This window comes from Polypterus senegalus, chromosome 16, assembly GCF_016835505.1.
Source record: "Polypterus senegalus isolate Bchr_013 chromosome 16, ASM1683550v1, whole genome shotgun sequence".
NCBI lineage: Eukaryota > Metazoa > Chordata > Cladistia > Polypteriformes > Polypteridae > Polypterus > Polypterus senegalus.
In genome coordinates, this window is record NC_053169.1 from 58,272,262 (window position 1) to 58,294,023 (window position 21,762).

The 21,762-nt window shown below is 38.1% G+C and overlaps 1 protein-coding gene across 1 annotated transcript in view; it reads left to right on the plus strand.

The window, feature by feature from the left end:
* pus10 (pseudouridine synthase 10) overlaps positions 1–21,098 on the plus strand; it is a 63,760-nt gene extending 42,662 nt beyond the window's left edge. Inside the window, exons 9-15 of the mRNA XM_039738282.1 lie at positions 8,250–8,314; positions 11,181–11,266; positions 14,187–14,312; positions 15,499–15,555; positions 20,641–20,717; positions 20,804–20,859; positions 20,950–21,098. Coding sequence (XP_039594216.1) covers positions 8,250–8,314; positions 11,181–11,266; positions 14,187–14,312; positions 15,499–15,555; positions 20,641–20,717; positions 20,804–20,859; positions 20,950–21,076 — 594 coding nt within the window. The 3' untranslated portion in view covers positions 21,077–21,098. The remainder of the gene's footprint in view (positions 1–8,249; positions 8,315–11,180; positions 11,267–14,186; positions 14,313–15,498; positions 15,556–20,640; positions 20,718–20,803; positions 20,860–20,949) is intronic.
* The last annotated feature ends 664 nt before the right edge of the window (positions 21,099–21,762 follow it).

Here is a 21,762-nt window from a genome sequence, read left to right on the forward strand (position 1 = left end):
AAAAAAAAAAACTCTGGAAGCTTTAATTTAGTTAGTCCCTCAGTTTTTAGAATATATTTTGTAAGATATATATATATTTTTTCCTTTTCTTTTTTCTTTTTTAAAAGTAGGGTTAACACAATGTAATGCAATGTTACAAGATAAGTTTAAAGTTATTCAGAAAGGTATTCACCCCAGAGGGATAGGAAATTATCATTAGTAGAGGACTATAGCACTGGGTTAGTTTGGGCTTAGGAGGTAGTAAGGTTTTTGCCTTAGTCTGGTTTATTTATTTATATGTTTGTTTTACTGCATACTAAGATATCATAAGGAAAATTTGCTTAAGAAACAGATGAATAAGTAGGGCTTTCTGGAGCAAAGAATCGATATACAGTAATATGAAAAAGTTTGTGAACCCCTCTTAATTCTTTGGATTTTTGTTTATCATTGGCTGAGCTTTCAAAGTAGCAACTTCCTTTTAATATATGACATGCCTTATGGAAACAGTAGTATTTCAGCAGTAACAATAAGTTTATTGGATTAGCAGAAAATATGCAATATGCATCATAACAAAATTAGACAGGTGCATAAATTTGGGCACCCCAACAGAGATATTACATCAATACTTAGTTGAGCCTCCTTTTGCAAATACAGTCAATTCCGGTTAATTGGACCAGCCGCTTATTTGGACCGAATCCTAAAAACCGAAACAGATCATATTACATAAGCCTAATATTGTTCGCTTATTTGGACCAAAATTCTGTTTAATTGGACCAAAGAACGTGACAGAGAATAAGAAAAAGAAGCCACAAGTCGCCCGCGGAAAGCGGATGTAAAGCGGGTCAGCGACATCGGGAGGATCCCTGGGCTCCCCAGGAGAATTTATGCTTTTATCAAAGGTCAGGAAGTCGGAAAATTTGTACCATGTGCAAACCAATGGAGGTGAACATGCCTGCCCTTTCTTTCCTAAAACGGACCGCCCAGTAGTCGGCGACATGAAGTCGAGCGTAAACAAGAGTGTCCGTGCAAGGAATTCCTTCCTGTCAATCAGGATTAAAGTTTACGCGAGAAAGTTTTTGCTTCAAAAAAGTCAAACTGGACGCTTTGAATGCCGAGCATTTTGTTGCTCTCCTGACCTCCACATCTTGACCCGGAAACACCAAGATTTCATCAGAACTCTTTTAGTCTGTGAACTGTGTGTATCTTGTCTCCCCTGCCAAAATGCCACAGCGGGACTTGACGTTAGCTGAAAAAATTGATTTCCTGGATCAGATCAGGCAACAACCACCAAACACTAGTCAGCGTCGTTGGTTGAAATTACCGGCTTGGCAAAGACTACAATTTTGCGCTTGTTAAAACAAGAGAATGAGCTGCGAGAAGAATGGGCACAATGTGAAAGACGACGAGGAACTTCTCAAAAACGGAAGCGTGAAGGCAAGGATCCAGATGTCGATGAGGCCCTTAATGAATGGTTTGCCATTGTTACTGGACGATGTGTGCGAGTAAGCGGCCCAATGTTAAAGTGCAAAGCAGAAGAACTCGCTAAAAAGCTTTGACACAATGATTTCAAAGCTACAGATGTTTGGTTGTCTCGATGGAAATCTAGACATGACATAAAATTTAAGAAAGCACATGGCGAGAAAGAAAGTGCTGATGGTGCAGGTGCTGAAAAATGGAAATCAACAAAACTTCCTGAGATTCATGAAAAATTCCAAGCAGATGATTTCTACAATGCCAATGAAACTGGGCTGTATTATCGTGCCACACTGGACGGCTCCTTAAGTTACAATCATGTTGCACTGTCTGGCTCCAAAAAAGCGATGGATCGCGTTACTGTCTTGTGCTGCTCAAACATGTCAGGAACGGACAAGAGGAAGCTGTTGGTTTATAGGAAAAAGCGCCAAGCCTCGCTGCTTTAAGGGACTTAAAATGGACAGCTTACCAGTTGTGTATCGTGTGAATAGAAATGCATGGATGACCTCTGAACTTTTTAAAGAATGGCTGAAGGATTGGAACAGAGAGCTACAACGCCAGTTGAGAAAAGTGTTGCTCCTTCTCAAAAATTGTGCTGCGCATCCTCGTTTAGATTGCTTGAAGAACATCCAACTGGAATTTCTACCTCCCAGGACCACAGCTTTGGTGCAGTCAATGGACATGGGCATCATCAAAAATTTGAAGATCTTTTATCGTGCAAGGTTGGTTAATTACGTCCTTCAAGCAATTGAAGAAAATTTACTGACCTCATCGTCAACAGCAACAGAAGTCAGTGCGAAGGTCAACATCTTACAAGCAGTTACATTTGTGGCTGATAGCTGGAAAAAAATCAGCAGTGAGACAATTCAGAACTGTTTTTCTTACAGTGGCTTTAGACATTTGGTCTTGCAGATGGATGTGGACATGCCGATTGAGAGTGAAAAGAATGATGAAAATGTGGAACTTCAACAGGTCGAAAATTACGAAGAATTTTTATCTATCGACAACGAGCTTCACTGCTACGACAAAAATGAAGATTACGATGCTTCAATTGTTGCTCGAATTGCAGCGAAACACATGACAGCATCGGAAGACCAGGAAAGTGATGATGATGACCTTAATGAGTTATTGCAAGTGACAACACAGGATGCCAGGAAATGCATTGAAACTTTGCACTGCTATTTCATGCAGGAGGGAAATGAAGGCAGTCCTATTGATGCGTTAGATGTTTGTGGTGATTTTGTTCAAGTGCAGTGCATCAACAGAATGTGTCAGATCACACTATACAAGTTCTTCAAATGTTGAATGGAATTTGGTAATGTAACCTTTTTTTATTGTGCTTTGCATGCTGAGTGTCGTATAGATCGTTTCGATGAATTTGTAGATTTCTTTTTCAATAAACAAAGTTGTAAGCAACCGTACATGTACGTAGTTCTTGTTTGTACGTTCGCCATACGCGTGTGCAGCACAATAAAAGTCATTATGACTTTTTAATATGTTACTTATAGCACGTCCCATCTTGGTTGCACATGTATAGGGCATGTTTGTGTAATCAGACCAGCCGGTTATTAGGACCAAAATGATCGCGTCCCGATGTGGTTCAATTAACAGGAATCGACTGTATAACAGGCTCTAGATGCCTCCTATAGCCATTGATGAGTGTTTGGATTCTGGATGGAGGTATTTCTGACCATTCTTCTGTACAAAATCTCTCCAGTTCAGTTAAATTTGATGGCTGCTGAGCATGGACAGCCTGCTTCAAATCATCCCATAAATTTTCAATGATATTCAAGTCAGAGGACTGTGACGGCCATTCTAGAACATTGTACTTCTCCCTCTGCATGAATGATTTTGTAGATTTCGAACTGTTTTGGGTCATTGTCTTGTTGGAATATCCAACACCTGCGTAACTTCAACTTTGTGACTGATGCTTGAACATTATCCTGAAGAATTTGTTGATATTGGGTTGAATTTATCCGACCATCGACTTTAAAAGGACCCCAGTCCCTGAACTAGCCACACAGCATGATGGAACCTCCACCAAATTTGGCAGTAGGTAGCAGGTGTTTTTCTTGGAATGCGGTGTTCTTCCGCCATGCAAAGCGCTTTTTGTTATGACCAGATAACTCAATTTTTGTCTCGTTAGTCCAAAGCACTTCGTTCCAAAATTAATCTGGCTTGTCTAAATGAGCATTTGCATACAACAAGCGACTCTGTTTGTGGTGTGAGTGCAGAAATGGCTGCTTTCTCATCACCCTGTCATGCAGATGTTCTTTGTGCAAATTACTCTGAATTGTAGAACGATGTACAGATACACCATGTGCAGCAAGATGTTCTTGCAGGTCTTTGGAGGTGATCTGTGGGTTGTCTGTAACCATTATCACAATCCTGCGCATATGCCGCTCCTGTATTTTTCTTGGCCTGACAGACCTGAGTTTAACAGCAACTGTGCCTGTGGCCTTCCATTTCCTGATTACATTCCTTACAGTTGAAACTGACAGTTTAAACCTCTGAGATAGCTTTTTGTAGCATTCCCCTAAACCATGATACTTAACAATCTTTGTTTTCAGATCTTTTGAGAGTTGCTTTGAGGATCCCATGCTGTCACTCTTCAAAGAGTCAAAGGGAAGCACAACTTGCAATTGACCACTTTAAATACCTTTTCTCAGGATTGGACACCCCTGCCTATGAAGTTGAAGGCTTAATAAGCTAATCCAACTAATTTGGTGTTGCAAGTAATCAGTACTGAGCAGTTACATGCATTCAAATCAGCACAATTATAAGGATACCCAACTTTTTGTACAGCCAGTTTTTCACATTTGATTTAATTTCATACAACTAAATACTACTTCACTAAAAATCTTTATTTGGAAAACACCCCAGTACTCGGATGTTCCTATAAAATGAAAGACATACCACTGTTATCTTTTTTGTTTAAAGTAAAGAATTATGCAGGCTGAGAGGGGTTCCCAAACTTTTTGATATACCTGTACATACACTGCAAGTTTAATCTTTTGAGAGCAATGTGTTTCCAGTAGTGCAGGCATTTATAGAGCAGGGTGGTTTGAGAAAAATCACATTGAAAAAAAGATGCCGACAAATGTGTGTTGACCAAAGCACGTCATGACAAATGCATATGGTCATTTTGTAGGGCTCTGGCAGTGCTCAGCCTGTTCCTTCTTGCCTACTGATGGATTAAGAACTTTCTACTGCCCTGACCAGCTCTCCTAGAGTAACTGCCTGTCTCCTGGAATCTCCTCCATGCCCTTGAGACTGTGCTGGGAGACACAGCAAACCTTCTGGAAATGGCACATATTGATGTGCCATCCTGGAGAAGTTGGACTACCTGTGCAGCCTCTGTAGGAATGGAAAACTAGTGAAAAAACAGTCTGAAAAGATTAGGTGGGAATAATGTCAGTGGCCTCCACCTGTTAAACCGTTGCTTTTTTGAGGGTTGTCTCATTGTTGTAATTTCATTAACACCACAGCAGCTGAAACTGGTTAACAACCCCCTCTGCTACTTAACTGACCAGATCAATATCCCACATGTTTCATTGACTTGATGCTATACAGTACTCTGATTCAAAAGTATTTCTTAAATTTTTTTGAGCAGTATATTTATATATATATATATATATATATATATATATATATATATATATATATATATATATATATACATATATATATATATACACTCACCTAAAGGATTATTAGGAACCCCATACTAATACGGTGGTTGACCCCCTTTCGCCTTCAGAACTGCCTTAATTCTACGTGGCATTGATTCAACAGGGTGCTGAAAGCATTCTTTAGAAATGTTGGCCCATATTGATAGGATAGCATCTTGCAGTTGATGGAGATTTATGGGATACACATCCAGGGCACGAAGCTCCCGTTCCACCACATCCCAAAGATGCTCTATTGGGTTGAGATCTGGTGACTGTGGGGGCCATTTTAGTACAGTGAACTCATTGTCATGTTCAAGAAACCAATTTGAAATGATTCGAGCTTTGTGACATGGTGCATTATCCTGCTGGAAGTAGCCATCGGAGGATGGGTACATGGTGGTCATGAAGGTATGGACATGGTCAGAAACAATGCTCAGGTAGCCCGTGGCATTTAAACGATGCCCAATTGGCACTAAGGGGCCTAAAGTGTGCCAAGAAAACATCCCCCACACCATTACACCACCACCACCAGCCTGCACAGTGGTAACAAGGCATGATGGATCCATGTTCTCATTCTGTTTACGCCAAATTCTGACTCTACCATTTAATTGTCTGAACAGAAATCGAGACTCATCAGACCAGGCAAAATTTTTCCAGTCTTCAACTGTCCAATTTTGGTGAGCTTGCGCAAATTGTAGCCTCTTTTTCCTATTTGTAGTGGAGATGAGTGGTACCCGGTGGGGTCTTCTGCTGTTGTAGCCCATCCGCCTCAAGGTTGTGCTTGTTGTGGCTTCACAAATGCTTTGCTGCATACCTCGGTTGTAACGAGTGGTAATTTCAGTCAAAGTTGCTCTTCTATCAGCTTGAATCAGTCGGCCCATTCTCCTCTGACCTCTAGCATCAACAAGGCATTTTTACGCCCACAGGACTGCTGCATACTGGATGTTTTTCCCTTTTCACACCATTCTTTGTAAACCCTAGAAATGGTTGTGCATGAAAATCCCAGTAACTGAGCAGATTGTGAAATACTCAGACCGGCCCGTCTGGCACCAACAACCATGCCACGCTCAAAATTGCTTAAATCACCTTTCTTTCCCATTCTGACATTCAGTTTGGAGTTCAGGAGATTGTCTTGACCAGGACCACACCCTAAATGCATTGAAGCAACTGCCATGTGATTGGTTGATTAGATAATTGCATTAATGAGAAATTGAACAGGTGTTCCTAATAATCCTTTAGGTGAGTGTGTGTATATATATATATATATATATATATATATATATATATATATATATATATATATATATATATATATATATATTTTTTTTATTATTATTATTATTATATTTAAGAGAGAAGTATGGATTGCAGACTTGCACAAGAGGAGATGGCGAGTACAGTTTCCCAAACATATCTGCTTTATTGTTGTGAAGACTAGAACCTTCTCAAAGCATTTATTCAGGCAGGAGCTGTTACTCAGACACCCGCAGCATGCAAGCAGTGACAATGACGTCATCTTGCATTCACTCTCTTCTCAGATCAGAAGAACAGATAGCCTTCCTGAACATGCAAGGACACAGAAATTGCACTCACATCCCAGTCAGCAGCTGGCTTTAACTGTTCCTTGCAATAGCCAGCGGTCAACAGATGTGTTATGCAGTAAGTTTGTGAACTTACAGTTGCACTGGCAGCAGACAACTAGTCCCTGTCTGCATTATCAGAGTGTTGGCACACAGAGCAGTTGTGGGATTGTCGGCGTCTCAAAATTTTCACCATATATAAATATTTATATACATTGTATAATCTGCACACACATAGACATTAACAATGATTTATTATTTAGGGACACTCTACTAATAATGGGTAGGCCACCTGTTTATCTCAAAACCTCCTTAAAGAAATGCTGTCAACATGGATGCCATGATGAATTAAGATTCTGGTCCATGCTGACATAATTGTATCACGCAATTTCTGCAGATTTGTCAGTTGCATATTGCTGCAAATCTCCCATTCTTCCACATCCCAAAGGACATTAGAAGATGGGTAAATTGTGGACAATATGGGATGAATATTGTCAACAACATTAATCAAATTGGCTGTGGCACTAAAGCAGTGATTGATTAATATAAACGGCCCCAAAGTATGCCAAGAAAACATTACCTACACCATTAAACCACTTACAGTAGCTTGGACTGTTGATACAAGGAATGCTGGGTGCATGCAGTCATGCTGTTGATGCCAGATTTTGACCATGCTATTTGTGTGCCTCGGCAGATTAATCAGTGTTCAGCTGTCCAGCTTTGGTGAGAGTGTGTCTCTTGTAGCCTCAGCGTTTTGTTTCTGGCTGATTGGAGCAGATTCTGACGTGGTATTCTGCAGTTGTATCCAATCTCCCTCAAAATTCGACATATTGTACACTTTGAGATGCTTTTCTCCTCACCACAGTTGGACCACGTGGTTATCTGAGTTACCATAGCCTTTCTGTTTGCTTGAACCAGTCTGGCCATTGTCCTCTAACCTCTCTCATAAACAATGCATTTTTGTATGCAAAACTGCCACTTGCACCATTCTGTGTAAACATTAGAGACTATTCTGCTTGACAATCCTAGAAGATCAGCAACTGCAAGAATACCCAAACCAGCCTGTCTGCCTCCAACATTCATTGCTATTCTGGTGTTTGATGTGAATATTAACTGAAGGCCCTGACCTTTACCTGCATGATTTTATGCATTGCGCAGCTGTCACATAATTGGCCTATTAGGATTAGCAGGTGTACACGTATTTTTAATAATTTGGTCTGTGATTGTGAAAATATTTATGCAAAATATATGAAAAATCTTCCACAGAAGCAAAAGATGACTGGGCCCTTAATAGTGAGTTTAACTGGAATGAAAATACATGCATTTTTTTGTTAAGTGGTTAATTTTATAGGTTAACTTACTTTTAATAAAAGTGCAAGATTCAGTATTATTAATACTATTATTATGAGTTTTGCTTCATTAAAATCTGATTATGTGTGTGGTATTCTCTTAGTTGAGATCATGTTATAATTGCCACATCCTTTATTTCAGAGACTCCTTTTTTCTAAGAAAATTAATCTGTCTTCATGTTGCTTTGTCTTTGCAGTCAGTCTTCACCAGAATGGCTGTGATAAAAGCCTTGGAGAAGATAAAAGAAGAGGATTTCCGCAAGTATTTCTGATTTCAGATCTTTCGTTGATTTCTTAGTATGGTCCCCCGACAGTCCAGAAACAAGATGAGGAGGGTGGGGACTTCTTAGGGGAAAATATAGTTTTAGGGAAATAACAATTTAGGATTTAATTTCTATGTCATTACTGAAAATATAGTGGTATAAGATCAAATATAGTTGCTATGCATTATGAATAATATTTTAGGTTTTGGTTTCTTTAAAAAAAAAAATAATAGTAATTAAGGATATTGATGATACTGAGCAAGTTAAGAACGTCGATGAGTAATACTGTTTAGGATTATTAGTTTTAATAATACTATTATTTACATAAACTGTTTAAGCAAAAATAAAATTAGTCTGAAGGTGCTTAGAAGATCAGACTGACTTTGAATTATTATCTGTGTTTTTATTAAGCAGACAGGTATAGATTGTAATCCATTTCTATTTCTTAAACCATTTATTCTAGCACAGGGTTATTGGGAGCTGAGATTGTTTCAGCAGCATTGGGTTCACGGCAGAAATTCATCGAGGTTGAAATGCTAGTCATTTGTAGTGCACACAGACATGCAAAAACCTACATTCACTCACACTTGGTTGCTCTAGAGATGCCAGTGGAGGAAACCCACACAGATGCGGAAAGAATGTGCCTGGCAAACACTATAGCATGTATAGATATGTGTTCATAACATAGACATTTTAAATAGTTTATTTGTAGAATGTTCTTCTTCTGGGCAATTTAAAATGGTAAATTGAAGGAAAACACTGCATAAACTCTAAAAATGTGTTTTTTTTTGCAGTTGAACATGCAGTTTTTGCTATTGTTTGTTTTTCTCTTTAATTGTAATCATATTGCAGGTATAATTGGAGAAACTGTAAAGTAAAATGTTTACTTGAGATGTATATGCCCTTCCATGTGCAATTACAACAGCAGGTATAAAATGCATATTTTAACACGCTGAATCAAATAACTTATAATAGAAGTTCAAGCATACAAAAGTGTTTTTGTCAGGTATTGACAAGATAAGGACCAGGGGCCTCATGTATAAACGGTGCGTACGCCCGTTTCCACGCTCACATTGCGATGTATAAAAACTAAACTTGGCGTAAAACCACGCACATTTTCACGCCAGGTCAGTCCCTTGCGTACGCAAGTTCTCGGCTCGGTTTTGCCAACTGGCTGCATCCAGGCTTAAAGCAGTGCTACTGTTCCTGTGTGGGTTTCCCTTTATTTTTTAGATTCACATCCCTGATGCACCTTTAACAAATACACTGAAATTAACCGCATATCATTTATTAGTTTAAGGCATCTGATTGTAATCAACCCGTAACCATATAATGGTGCACGGAATGGCCAAACTATTCCAAATACTGTAGCTGCTTTAGCGTTGTTCCTCTCAGTGCAGCACACAGAATATTTAACCCACTGTATCTGAGTGTGGAATCACAGCTCTACAGCAGCTGATTGGAAAGCTCTACCCCAGATTGTGTCAAGAACGGGGAGAAATATCAGGATAGAGCTTCTAGCACACGCTGCCTCAGCTATGCGCACTATCTATTTGAACTTCACCTATTCAGCAAATGCTTCAGAGCCTTTCCTGTACGGATCTCACGGTTCAGAAACAGTTTCATCCCAAGAGCTATAAATGTACTCAATCAGTCCATCAAGTGCTCCTGGTACAACTGTTTGTACTTATAACTATAATTGCCTCATTGTAAACTTGCATTACAGTTGTAATATTACACAACCTGTGCCACTTATGCTTTCATATTGTATATTTTATTACTGTTTTTTATCCTGTTATTATTATTGTTATTGTTGTTGTTGTTGTTATTTTAACATTTTATAGGAGAATAAGTTTAAGGAGGATTTGCATATTGAATCTCATTGTACCACACAATAACAATAAAGGAATTCAATTCGATTGAGAGCGCGTATTTACAGATGATGACGACTGGGTTCTAAGTAGATTTAGATTTCCAGGCGCTATCTTCGTGGAGCTCTTGATATCATTTTAAAGATGAAATGGATTAAAGTATATATATTACATTATACAGACATTTTAAAATTCATTTAAATAATATATATTGTGAATGATTAAATATGAGAGGACTCGGTGGGCAGCAGTAGCAATGAGCTGACGCCCAGTTCAGGTATTGTTCCTGCCTCACGCTATATGCTTGCTAGGGCTGGCGTGACACTGGATGGATAGATGGATGGAATAATTAAACATGTACTATGAAGATATTTCAATGTTCCTTAAAAGTTTTGAAGAATCGGTGTTCTAAGCTTACAGATGGCTTGACATTTACTAAAGAGCTGATTGTCTGGCAATTGGTTATTTGGAGAAAAAAAAGGAAGGACAGGAATCAGGGGTTAGTACGTTTGAAAGAGACAGTACTGCTGCAATAAATTATTGTATTGAGGGTCGTGCATGGGGCAGCAAGCATCTTGCGGGAGGCAGGAACAATCTCTGGAAGGGGCACCAGCTTGTTGCTACCAATGCGCCAACGTGCCTCAATGTTTTATACAGGCTTTCATTTCTATCATCATGAAAATTATATCAAGTATTCATCTTAGTATTTAAATTGTTCAGGGAGCTGTAATATCATGAATGTAATGTAGTCTGTATCCTGTCAGCGTAAGAGAAAGCCCGTTTAAGAAGAACGTAACGATTCACACATGTAAGAGTACATCGAATACGAAGCATTTAACCTGCTACCTTGGTTACGATGGGATTTGAGAAACTATTAAATTAAGTGATTTTAAGATGAGGTTTATATTATTGTCAACATTTTACAATTGTGGAAAAGCATCCAAGCAATAAGTGCACTACTTTATAACTTGAATGTCCCTCTTTCTTCTCTTAGGCAATATTCTTGTCCTCCTCGATTGCCAGTTTCAAAATGCCTTGTTGAGGACATTCAGTGCCTTCATGCTCCAGTCTATGTGGCTGGTAAGTGCCTCAAGCAGTTTGCTTTTGCCCTGTGTTGTCTTAAAAATGTTGAAAATCAACCAGTCTTAATTTAAGATGAAATGTGAGGTTGGAATTTAATTTTTGTATTAATTTTGGTGTTACACCTGTTGGATAAACATTATAATTAGATGGTATTTGAAATTAAAAGTAACTTGGTTTATAGACGATGATTTACCTCTACTTAATCCAGACATTTTTGTCAGTTTTTTGCAATATAAGTTAAGTCTTAGAGCAGAACAAAGTTCATCCTGAATGTAGTTAATAATAAAATGTTAATTATGTTTATATAGCATCTTTCTAACCTAGTATTTTATATCCTAGCTATTAGATGGTGAAGGGAATGGAGATTGTTAGCCAGAATGGGACTGGGGATGATTAGGGGACAAGAATGACCAGGCCAGATGGGCAGTTTAGCCAGGATATTGGGAAACACCTTACTCTTTTTGAGAGATGTCCAGGGATCTTTTATGATCCCCGAGAGTTGGAACTTCACTTTTATTTCTCATCTGAAGCATGGTGGCAATTTTTCTCCATGTCTCCAGTCCAATGGTTCTTCCATTAAGGGGTCCAGTCCAGGCAAGTAGTTTGTCTCCATTCTGGAATAATTTATAGTTTGCTTATGGTTCAGATAGGAAAAAAGGCATGTTGTTCCCCTTTTGTTCCCTTTTGAGTCATTTGTAGTTTCTTTTTAAAGTCATATTTCAGTTCTGTCCACTCAGGGGCCTCACATAGCTCCATACTATAGACACAATTGCATAGCCATAGTCCTGGGCTCAGAACTCAATCTTTTATTTAACAGAATATCTTTGACAGGTTTTGGTCTTGCCAATACAAGTTAGCACAGCACAGCAATATAACTCTCTCTCTCCTCCCTTCTCTATTCTTCCTATGCAAGTGTTGCCCAGGTCCTGTCCTGACTGACTATCTGCAGAGGGTCGTACAGGTCCTCTTATGCAAGATTTGGGGTAATTCCTGTACTGGTCCGTTGCACTTCTGAGTCAGGTGAAAGCCCCACAAAGGTGGCATAAATCACTTCAGCACCCTCTGGTGGCACCCTCTGAATGCAACAGGGCTGCCCTGTGGGACTACAATTCCTAGCATGTTGTGCTAGTGTCCATACAGGTACCATAGCCCAGGGAGTCTACCATGTAGTATCTTGAGGAGGCAAATAATCAAAATAGGTTGCCTCCCTTTACCCTTCCATTATACTGGCTTCCCTGCCGGGTAAGGATCTCTGCTCAAGCTCCTCTGGGACACCAACATGTCCGCTATGGTTTTGGCACCTTTTTCCAGTCTTCTAGTTGCAGCAGGGAACACCGTGCCTTTCCTCATGTCTAATTATGGGATTGTACTCCTGGCCACGTAAGGAACCTTGAACCATCCCGGCTGGGATGCCAAACCATGCTTGTTGTCCTTTACACCATCTGTTCTGCATCCATCCATGTCCAGTTCACTGTTGCAAGAAGTTGAAGGTTATCCTGGCAGAAACAGCCACAAATTGGGTCTCCAGCTTGGATAGAATGCTGGTCTATAGGTTAAGGTTTTGAACTTTAAACCCTGAGGTTGTGGGTTCAAATCCTGCTATTGACACTGTGTGACCATTAGCAAGTCACTTGACCTGCCTGTGCTCCAATTGGAAAACCAAATAGAAAAGTAACCAATTGTATTATAAATGTTGTAAGTCGCCTTGGATAAAGGTGTCAGCCAAAAAAGGAAATGTAAATGTACTTATAATCAAAGCAAAAGTATTGCTGGCAGCTAAAGTAAGTCATAAAACAAGTGTGCTAAGAAGGTTCAAAGGTCTTTGATTTCTGTGTTGTATCAGTTTGTCATTGTTTAAAGAATAATCTATCCTTTGGTTCAGTAGGCAGAACCAGACTAGCAAATATCAAAATTGTTTGAAATGAATATCACTTATTGATATTTTTTTGCTACATTATATTATGAAATGCAGAAACTGTCAATATACTAAGTACATTTTAAGTAATCATTTAATTTGTTTGAATGCATCATGTGTAATTTTTTTTCCACTTGTTTATGTATCTAAACAGTATACTAAAATAAGATCTGACTAATTGTTTTAAAAACTATAAAACTTTTATAATACAGAATGCATACATTGATGATGATGATGATAGTAATAATTCATTACATTTATATAGCGCTTTTCAAGGTAATGAAAGTGCCAAACACAGTGAGTGGGGAGCCACTTCCACCACCAACCTTGGTTACCTAAGCAAAGAAGAAGTTAAGGTTAGCTTTTAGACATAAAAGATCTTTTGCCAAAGATTCAAGTGTCTGTTTACATCCATCCATCCATTCTCTAACCCGCTGAATCCGAACACAGGGTCACGGGGGGTCTGCTGGAGCCAATCCCAGCCAACACAGGGCACAAGGCAGGAACCAATCCCGGGCAGGGTGCCAATTCACCGCAGGACACACACAAACACACCCACACACCAAGCACACACTAGGGCCAATTTAGAATCGCCAATCCACCTAACTGCCATGTCTTTGGACTGTGGGAGGAAACCGGAGCCCCCGGAGGAAACCCACGCAGACACGAGGAGAACATGCAAACTCCACGCAGAGAGGACCTGGGAAGCAAACCCAGATCTCCTAACTGCGAGGCAGCAGTGCTACCACTGCGCCACCGTGCCGCCCTGTCTGTTTACATTTCTTTGTAAAGTTTCAGAAGGTGAAAATGATCATTTCAGTAAAACCCAGCTGTTGTGTTTTTTAAAAGATTAAAAAAAACATATCTGGTAATACTTTTGATGCCATTTGGCATCTTCATGCATGGCCCTTGGGTCTTATAAGTAACAATTCACTGCAGTAAATTTAGCCATTCTTTGTTTTTTTAATGTGTTGCACTAATGTGAGTTTTTTATGCCTATAGGGAGATATAATAAATATTCAAGAACTTTACCACAGACTCCTTGGGTAATAGATGGTGAGAGAAAAATGGAATCATCAGTAGAAGAGCTAATTTCAGAGCATTTGTTAGCCACTTTTAAAGCTGATGGTATGTGCTATCAATAAAAGTTTTTTTTTCTTTTCATTTCAGTCAACTGCAACATATTCACTTATTTAGGAAGAAAATACAATTGCACTCAGTCATTTTCTAAACCACTTAGTCCTGACCAGGATTGCAGGGTGTACTAGACATAGGGCACAAGGCAGGAACAAATTCTGGACAGGGCACCTGGCCATTGTAGGGTCAGCACACTAGGGCCAATTTAGTATCACCAATACACCAACTTGTATGTCCTTGGTCTGTGGGAGGAAACTCGTGCACCCGGAGGAAACTCGCGCTGAAACCTGGGAGAACGTGCAAACTCCATGCAGGGAGGACCTGAGATGCAAACCCAGGTGTATTCAAAAAGTGTTTATTTTATATAAAAAAAAAAAAACAAACAAACATGTATTTTGCTCTTAATTGTATAACAAAGTTCCTGGTCATTCATCTTGCCTGACTTGTTGATATTCTTGCATTCCACTTTCCTTAGCATAGACAGGATGTCTACTCAAATGCCATTCCTGGACATGCCTAAATAATTCAGAATCACTAATTAACACACAGATAGAGAAGACAGCAGAATGCATTAATGTTTGGAAATGTTCTAGAATAAAGAGCATTTTAAGAAGTGTTTATCAACACGCCAGTAAGAATTCAGTGATTCCCTTGTATTGAATGTGGCAACTAGCCTTACAGGGTGGACCATAGCAGTTTGAAGACTACAGTCAGTCTATTTATAAAATTTAATCTAGCAGGGATTTTCTGGTCTTCAGTGAATCCCAATAAAGTTTGTTGCCCAAAGTTAAACACAACTTAGTGGTGTTTTAGTTTGTATATATAATAGCTTTTTATTGATAGCAGTCACTCATAATGTTCAATTTACACAAGATGACTTATGTTTTAGTGTTAGCTTTGAACTTATTTTCTTTTAAATTTTGATACAATTACATTACACATTACAATAGGAGCGTTTTTCTGTTTTTAACACGTTTGTTTTTTTTTATAATTTATTTAGCATGTAATTAATATTTAAATCTTGCATTTGATTTCACCCGATAATTGCAAATAATAGGTAATGAAATACAGTTTTTTAAATATAGTATAATATGTATTGTGCCATTTTGATATTTTATATGTATAGAATGCTGCATTTCCATTATTAAAACATTTTTTTCTTTTATTTTTTCATTAGGTTTTAATTTTTCATCATCAGGAAGGGAAGATGTTGATGTGAGGACTTTAGGGAATGGTAATTGTTTTATATCAGTTAGAAATGTTGTGGCTTCAAATAGACCACAAAGCTGTGCAATGCACATTTTTTCTGCTGTGTCACTATGAGAATCTCTTGTCTATATAGCTAATCTATATTATGGGAATGGACACTTCCCTGTGCTTGCGGTGGCCATGCAAGCATGTGTTTCTGGAAACTGAGTGTTATTCAATTAGACTTTAAGCCATTTTGTAACTGCACTCACAACATTTCAGTGTTAGCTTTGGTTCTTCTAGGATATCTGTAAAACATGTAAACTTATTTATTTTTTTTATAATTTTATTGGAGGGAAATAACATTCCATACAATCAAGTGAAATGTATACAGCAAAGAAAAAGAAAAATAATGCAGTCAAGTCAAACTTAACAAAACAGAATTCAATCCCTATCTTAGAGAAAGAGAGGAGAGACAACCGCATGGGAAAATTAAAAAAAAAGAAAAAAAAAAACAACAGAGAAGGGAGAATATCCTTTTCTCCAATATACATCCTTATTCTAATATTTTATTAATTAGATCTTGCCATAGTTTAAAAAAGTTTTGAACAAATCTTCTAAGCAACAAGTAGATGTGGTCCAAGTTCAAATAGTATAGAACACCACTTATCCACTGACTTATAAAAGGTGGCTAGAAGTATATAATGATAGTATGTCATAAAGACGATGTGCAGCATTGTTCATAATGACACCCAGATTTTTCTAATCTATACTAATAAAAGACAAAGCCCTCACTGACTGACTGACTGACTGACTCACTCACTCACTCACTCACTGACTCATCACTAATTCTCCAACTTCCCGTGTAGGTAGAAGGCTGAAATTTGGCAGGCTCATTCCTTACAGCTTACTTGGAAAAGTTGGGCAGGTTTCATTTCGAAATTCTACACGTAATGGTCATAACTGGAAGCTATTTTTCTACATATACTGTAATAGAGTTGAGCTCGAAAGCCGTGGGGGCGGAGTTTCGTGTGACATCATCACGCCTCCCACGTAATCACGTGAACTGACTGTCAACGCAGTACGTAGAAAACCAGGAAGTGCTCCAAAAACCGCTGAAGAAAACATGCATTATATAATTCAGAAGGCAGCGAAACAATAAGAAGCGAGCGAGTGACCTATACAACCATATTCATGAGTGCTGCTTCTTCGGAAACAAAGCACGGTGTAAACCTAAACTTTAAATTAAGTTCATAGACAGGCTGCCGTATATATATATAAAGTTTTGACTTTATATATTCAGAAAAAAGTTATGATTTTATGTATACCGACGCTGACTTTATATATTCAAGTTTTGACTTTATATATTCTGACGCCGACTTTATATATTCACAAAATCAATTTATTTGCCTGTTTGGCACCCCATAGTATATATGTGTGTGTGTATATATGTACACATGTATGTATGTGTATATATACACTGTGTGCACAATTATTAGGCAAGTGAGTATTTTGACCATATCATCATTTTTAATGCGTATATTCCAACTCCAAGCTGTATTAACTTGAATGCTTATTGGATTTAAGCACGTCAGGTGATGTGTATTTGTGTAATGAGGGAGGGTGTGGCCTAAGGAGATCAACACCCTATATCAAGGTATGCAGAATTATTAGGCAGCTAGTTTTCCTCAGGCAAAATGGGCCAAAAAGAGATTTAACTGACTCTGAAAAGTCAAAAATTGTAAAAAGTCTTTCAGAGGGATGCAGCACTTTTGGAATTGCTAAGATATTGGTGTGTGATCACAGAACCATCAAACATTTTGTTGCAAATAGTCAACAGGGTCGCAAGAAACGTGTTGAGAACAAAAGACGCAAATTAGCTGCCAAAGATTTGAGAAGAATCAAACGTGAAGCTACCAGGAACCCATTATCCTCCAGTACTTTCATATTCCAGAGCTGCAACCTACCTGGAGTGCCCAGAAGTACAAGGTGTTCAGTGCTCAAAGACATGGCCAAGGTAAGGAGGGCTGAAACCCAACCACCACTGAACAAGAAACATAAGTTGAAACGTCAAAACTGGGCCAAGAAATATCTGAAGACAGATTTTTTCAAAGGTTTTATGGACCGATGAGATGAGAGTGACTCTTGATGGACCAGATGGATGGACCTGTGGATCAGTAATGGCACAGAGCTCCACTCCAACGTGGAGGTGGGGTACTGGTATGAGCTGGTATTTTTAAAGATGAGCTAGTTGGACCTTTTGCATTGAAGATGAACTCAAAATCAACTCCCAAACCTACTGCCAGTTTTTCAAGACACTTTCTTCAAACAGTGATACAGGAAAAGACCATGATTTTTATGCAGGCCAATGCTCCATCACTTGCATCGAAGTTCTCCACTGCGTGGCCAGCCAGTAAAGGCCTTAAAGATGAAGGAATAATGACATGGCCCCTTCCTCATCTGACCTAAACCCTATCGAGAACTTGTGGGCACTTCTTAAACGCTAGATTTACGGGGGAGAAAAACAATACACCTCTCTGAAGAGTGTCTGGGAGGCTGTAGTCACTGCTCCACAAAAAGCTGATCGTCAACAGATCAAGAAACTGACAGACTCCATGAATGGAAAGGCTTATGACTGTTATTGGAAAGAAGGGTGGCTATATTGGTCATTGATTGATTGATTGATTTTTTTGTTAAATGTCAGAGATGTTTATTTGTAAATTTTGAGGTGTTTGTTTATTATTCTCACTATAACAGATGAAAATAAACAAGTGAGATGGGAAAATTTTCATTTTTCCTTTAGTTGCATAATAAATCTGCACACTAATAGTTGCCTAATAATTGTGCGCACATATGTATTCCCCTGATGATGTTCACACTCACATTTCCGTTGTGAAACATTCAGGTTTCAGGTTTATTAACATTTTGGATTGACTGATAGCACTGTGTTTGTTCCATATTAAAATTAATCCTCAAAAATACAACTTGCCTAATAATTGTGCACACAGTGTATATATATATATATATATATATTGCCAGCAACACTCATGACAATGACAAAACAATTACATTCTCAATCATGTTACGTTATTATTAAAATGTTTTCTTTTCTTTTTACTTCTCCGCTGCCAAGCGTGGGTATTTTGCTGTATATATATATAGATATATATATAGATAGATAGATATAGATATATAGATATGACAACAACACTCATATCAAAGACAAAACAATTACATTAACAATCATGTTACGTTATTTTTAAAATTTTTCCTTTTCTTTTTCATAACTTCTTTAACACACTACTTCTCCGCTGCGAAGTGCGGGTATTCTGCTAGTACTCAATAAAACTGAATAAAAAAAATCAAGTGACGGTGAGATACGAATAAGGAAGATCCACCAGCGTTTATACATTATACAGTTTATGCCAACATTTTGTCATTTACTACTAGAATATGAAAAACGTTTCTGTTTTAACAATATGTTTACACAGATTATTGTAGAAACTGAACACACATGAAATGCATGTGTTCCAAATTACGATCTATTATTTCCACTCTAAAACTCCAGCAGTTCACTCCCAGATATGAGCTGGGAGAACTTTGTGTACGTTCTGCGGCGGTGGGGGATGGAATAGTAGACTGCTTGCCGCTTGTCTTTATCGGCACATTTACAGGACAAAAGACGCTGACGGAGAGGTGCGATGGGATTTAAGGTGAGCCGGATCTACAAGTTTTTTTGTAGGCTCTGGTAATTCTAGTGTTAAGCTCCTGTAATATTTTCCCCCTTGACTGCCTGCTGTTTAGCTTTCTTTGAGGTTAACTTTACTTTTCTCTCTCTGTTTTTCTGACTTTGCACCCGTCTTATTCCTTACTGAAAAGCTGTCCATTCACACCATTTGTATTTCTTCATATTAATGAATCCTTATGCAGTTGCACTCTTAATTGCTCTATTTCCTGACCACTAAAAACTGTTCTACACAGTTCTTCCTTATTGCTAAGAAAACTTGTTTATTGAATATCCACTGCTAGTTATATCCTTATTCACTTATTTATTTCTACTGCAGCTTGTGCCAATCGGTGCTGTCTTCCTTTATGCCTATCTATGTACCACATAGCACGTCTCTTAACCGTGTTGAAGTCAGCTGCCTATCTGTACATAAAATTAATGCTTTCTTACCTATTAACATGAGTGCTGTCACCTTCTACTGGTGTTAACGCTTAACTGAAAGAGAGTTATATGGTGCTCTATCCAATTATTCTTTTTATGTCTTGAATTTTTTTCCCCTATTAAGGAATCGCTGTTACTTTTAACTATCCATTGCAGGTTATTTACTTGCAGAGAAATAGTTTTCAGCTACCGCTTACTGCCTTGCTTTGCCATCGTTAGTTTGAAAACAAGAACAAGTAACTTTTCTAATGCTCCCTCAAACACTCAGCTGCTTTTGCTCCTGCACGGGCAAAAAAAGCAAAAACACTTCTAAAAGGAAAAAGAGCTTTAAAAATTCTCACACAGCTCCTTAGTGGCAACTTTCACAACTCGGAACATCAAGCTCTCAACATTTCCACTTGCAAAGATGACGTCATCATGTCTGTACATTTCAGTCTATCTTCTCCTGGTAGAACCAATTACTAAGACTATTGCTCTTTTATTATCTTCTCTGCTTCATTGGTGGCTCTTGCAGTGGATGTGTTGTCACAAATAGTGAACCTTTGTTTAGATGTTGAATTCAGCTGAAGTTGTTCCTTACATGTGGATTCATTACAGAATTCAGCTGAATTTGGATAGCTCAATCTTGACTATTAAAAGTTGTCTGTGTGTAATATGTGGATGTCTTTGTATAGAATGTGTGTGTTTCTCTCATTTGCTTTAATGTTACATTTATTTTTGCTGTACTCTTATCTGTATGTATTGTAAAGCTCATGGGGCTTATAGGTGCAAATGTGATTAGTAAGAATGATTTGACTTGAAACAATTGATTTGCTGGTTTTTCTAGGTTGTAAAGGCCAGAGTGTTGCTGTTTTTAATGAGCAGCGTTTGGAGTTATTTACGTTGAGATTCTACCACTGTGAGGTGGCACATGGTGAACACTGTGAACTGAGATGTGTGCTCTCACTTTTTTTTTATTCACAGGTAGACCGTTTGCAGTTGAACTGCAGAATCCTCACAGATCATCATTTACAAAGGAAGACATTAAGAGGCTTCAGCAGGTAGTTATTTAAAAGGTAGAAGTGTTATGAAGACACAGGAATAGCGCTCACTGCATTAATAACTTATTTATGTATTCTGAAATCAGACTATCAATAATTCTTCTGACAAAATTAGAGTGCGAGATTTACAGATTGTTACACGGTAAGGCTTTTGCTATTTTTATTTTTGTTTTTTTTTTCAGTTTTAAAGGTGTACATTTTTAATAATTGTGTAACTTTTTGGACTCTCTAGGGAGGCTGTTAGCCGTATGAAGGAAGGTGAGGAAGAAAAAACTAAATCATACAGTGCTTTAATATGGACGGCAAAATCCATTGATAAAAGTGATATTGAGTTCATTAATGACATCAAGGTAAGATAGTTCAGTCCTGCAAAAATAATTTATAGTTTTGTTTTTTTTTTGGGTTTTTTTTGCAATTATGTTACAAATTACTATTTTAAATGAACATATTCCTATACCCAAAACTTTAGCATAAAATTTAAACCTGATTTTTCTACTTCACAGCTGAATAATTTCTGAATCTATTGTACAGCTTTGGTTAATCTGTAACTCCAGAATGGCATACAGTTGTGCTTGAAAGTTTGTGAACCCTTTAGAATTTTCTGTATTTCTGCATAAATATGACCTAAAACATCATCAGATTTTCTTTCAAGTCCTAAAAGTAAATAAAGAGAAACCAGTTAAACAAATGAGACAAAAATATTATACTTGGTCATTTATTTATTAAGGAAAATGATATATTACATATTTGTGAGTGGCAAAAATATGTGAACCTTTGCTTTCAGTATCTGGTGTGACCTCCCCCAAAACCCCACGATCCCGCGCCCCCCCCTTTGCAGCAATAACTGCAACTAAACGTTTCCGGTAACTTTTGATCATTCCTGCACACCGGCTTGGAGGAATTTTAGCCCTTTCCTCCGTACAGAACAGCTTCAACTCTGGGATGTTGGTGGGTTTCCTCACATTAACTGCTCGCTTCAGGTCCTTCAGCAGCATTTCGATTGGATTAAGGTCAGGACTTTGACTTGGCCATTCCAAAACATTAA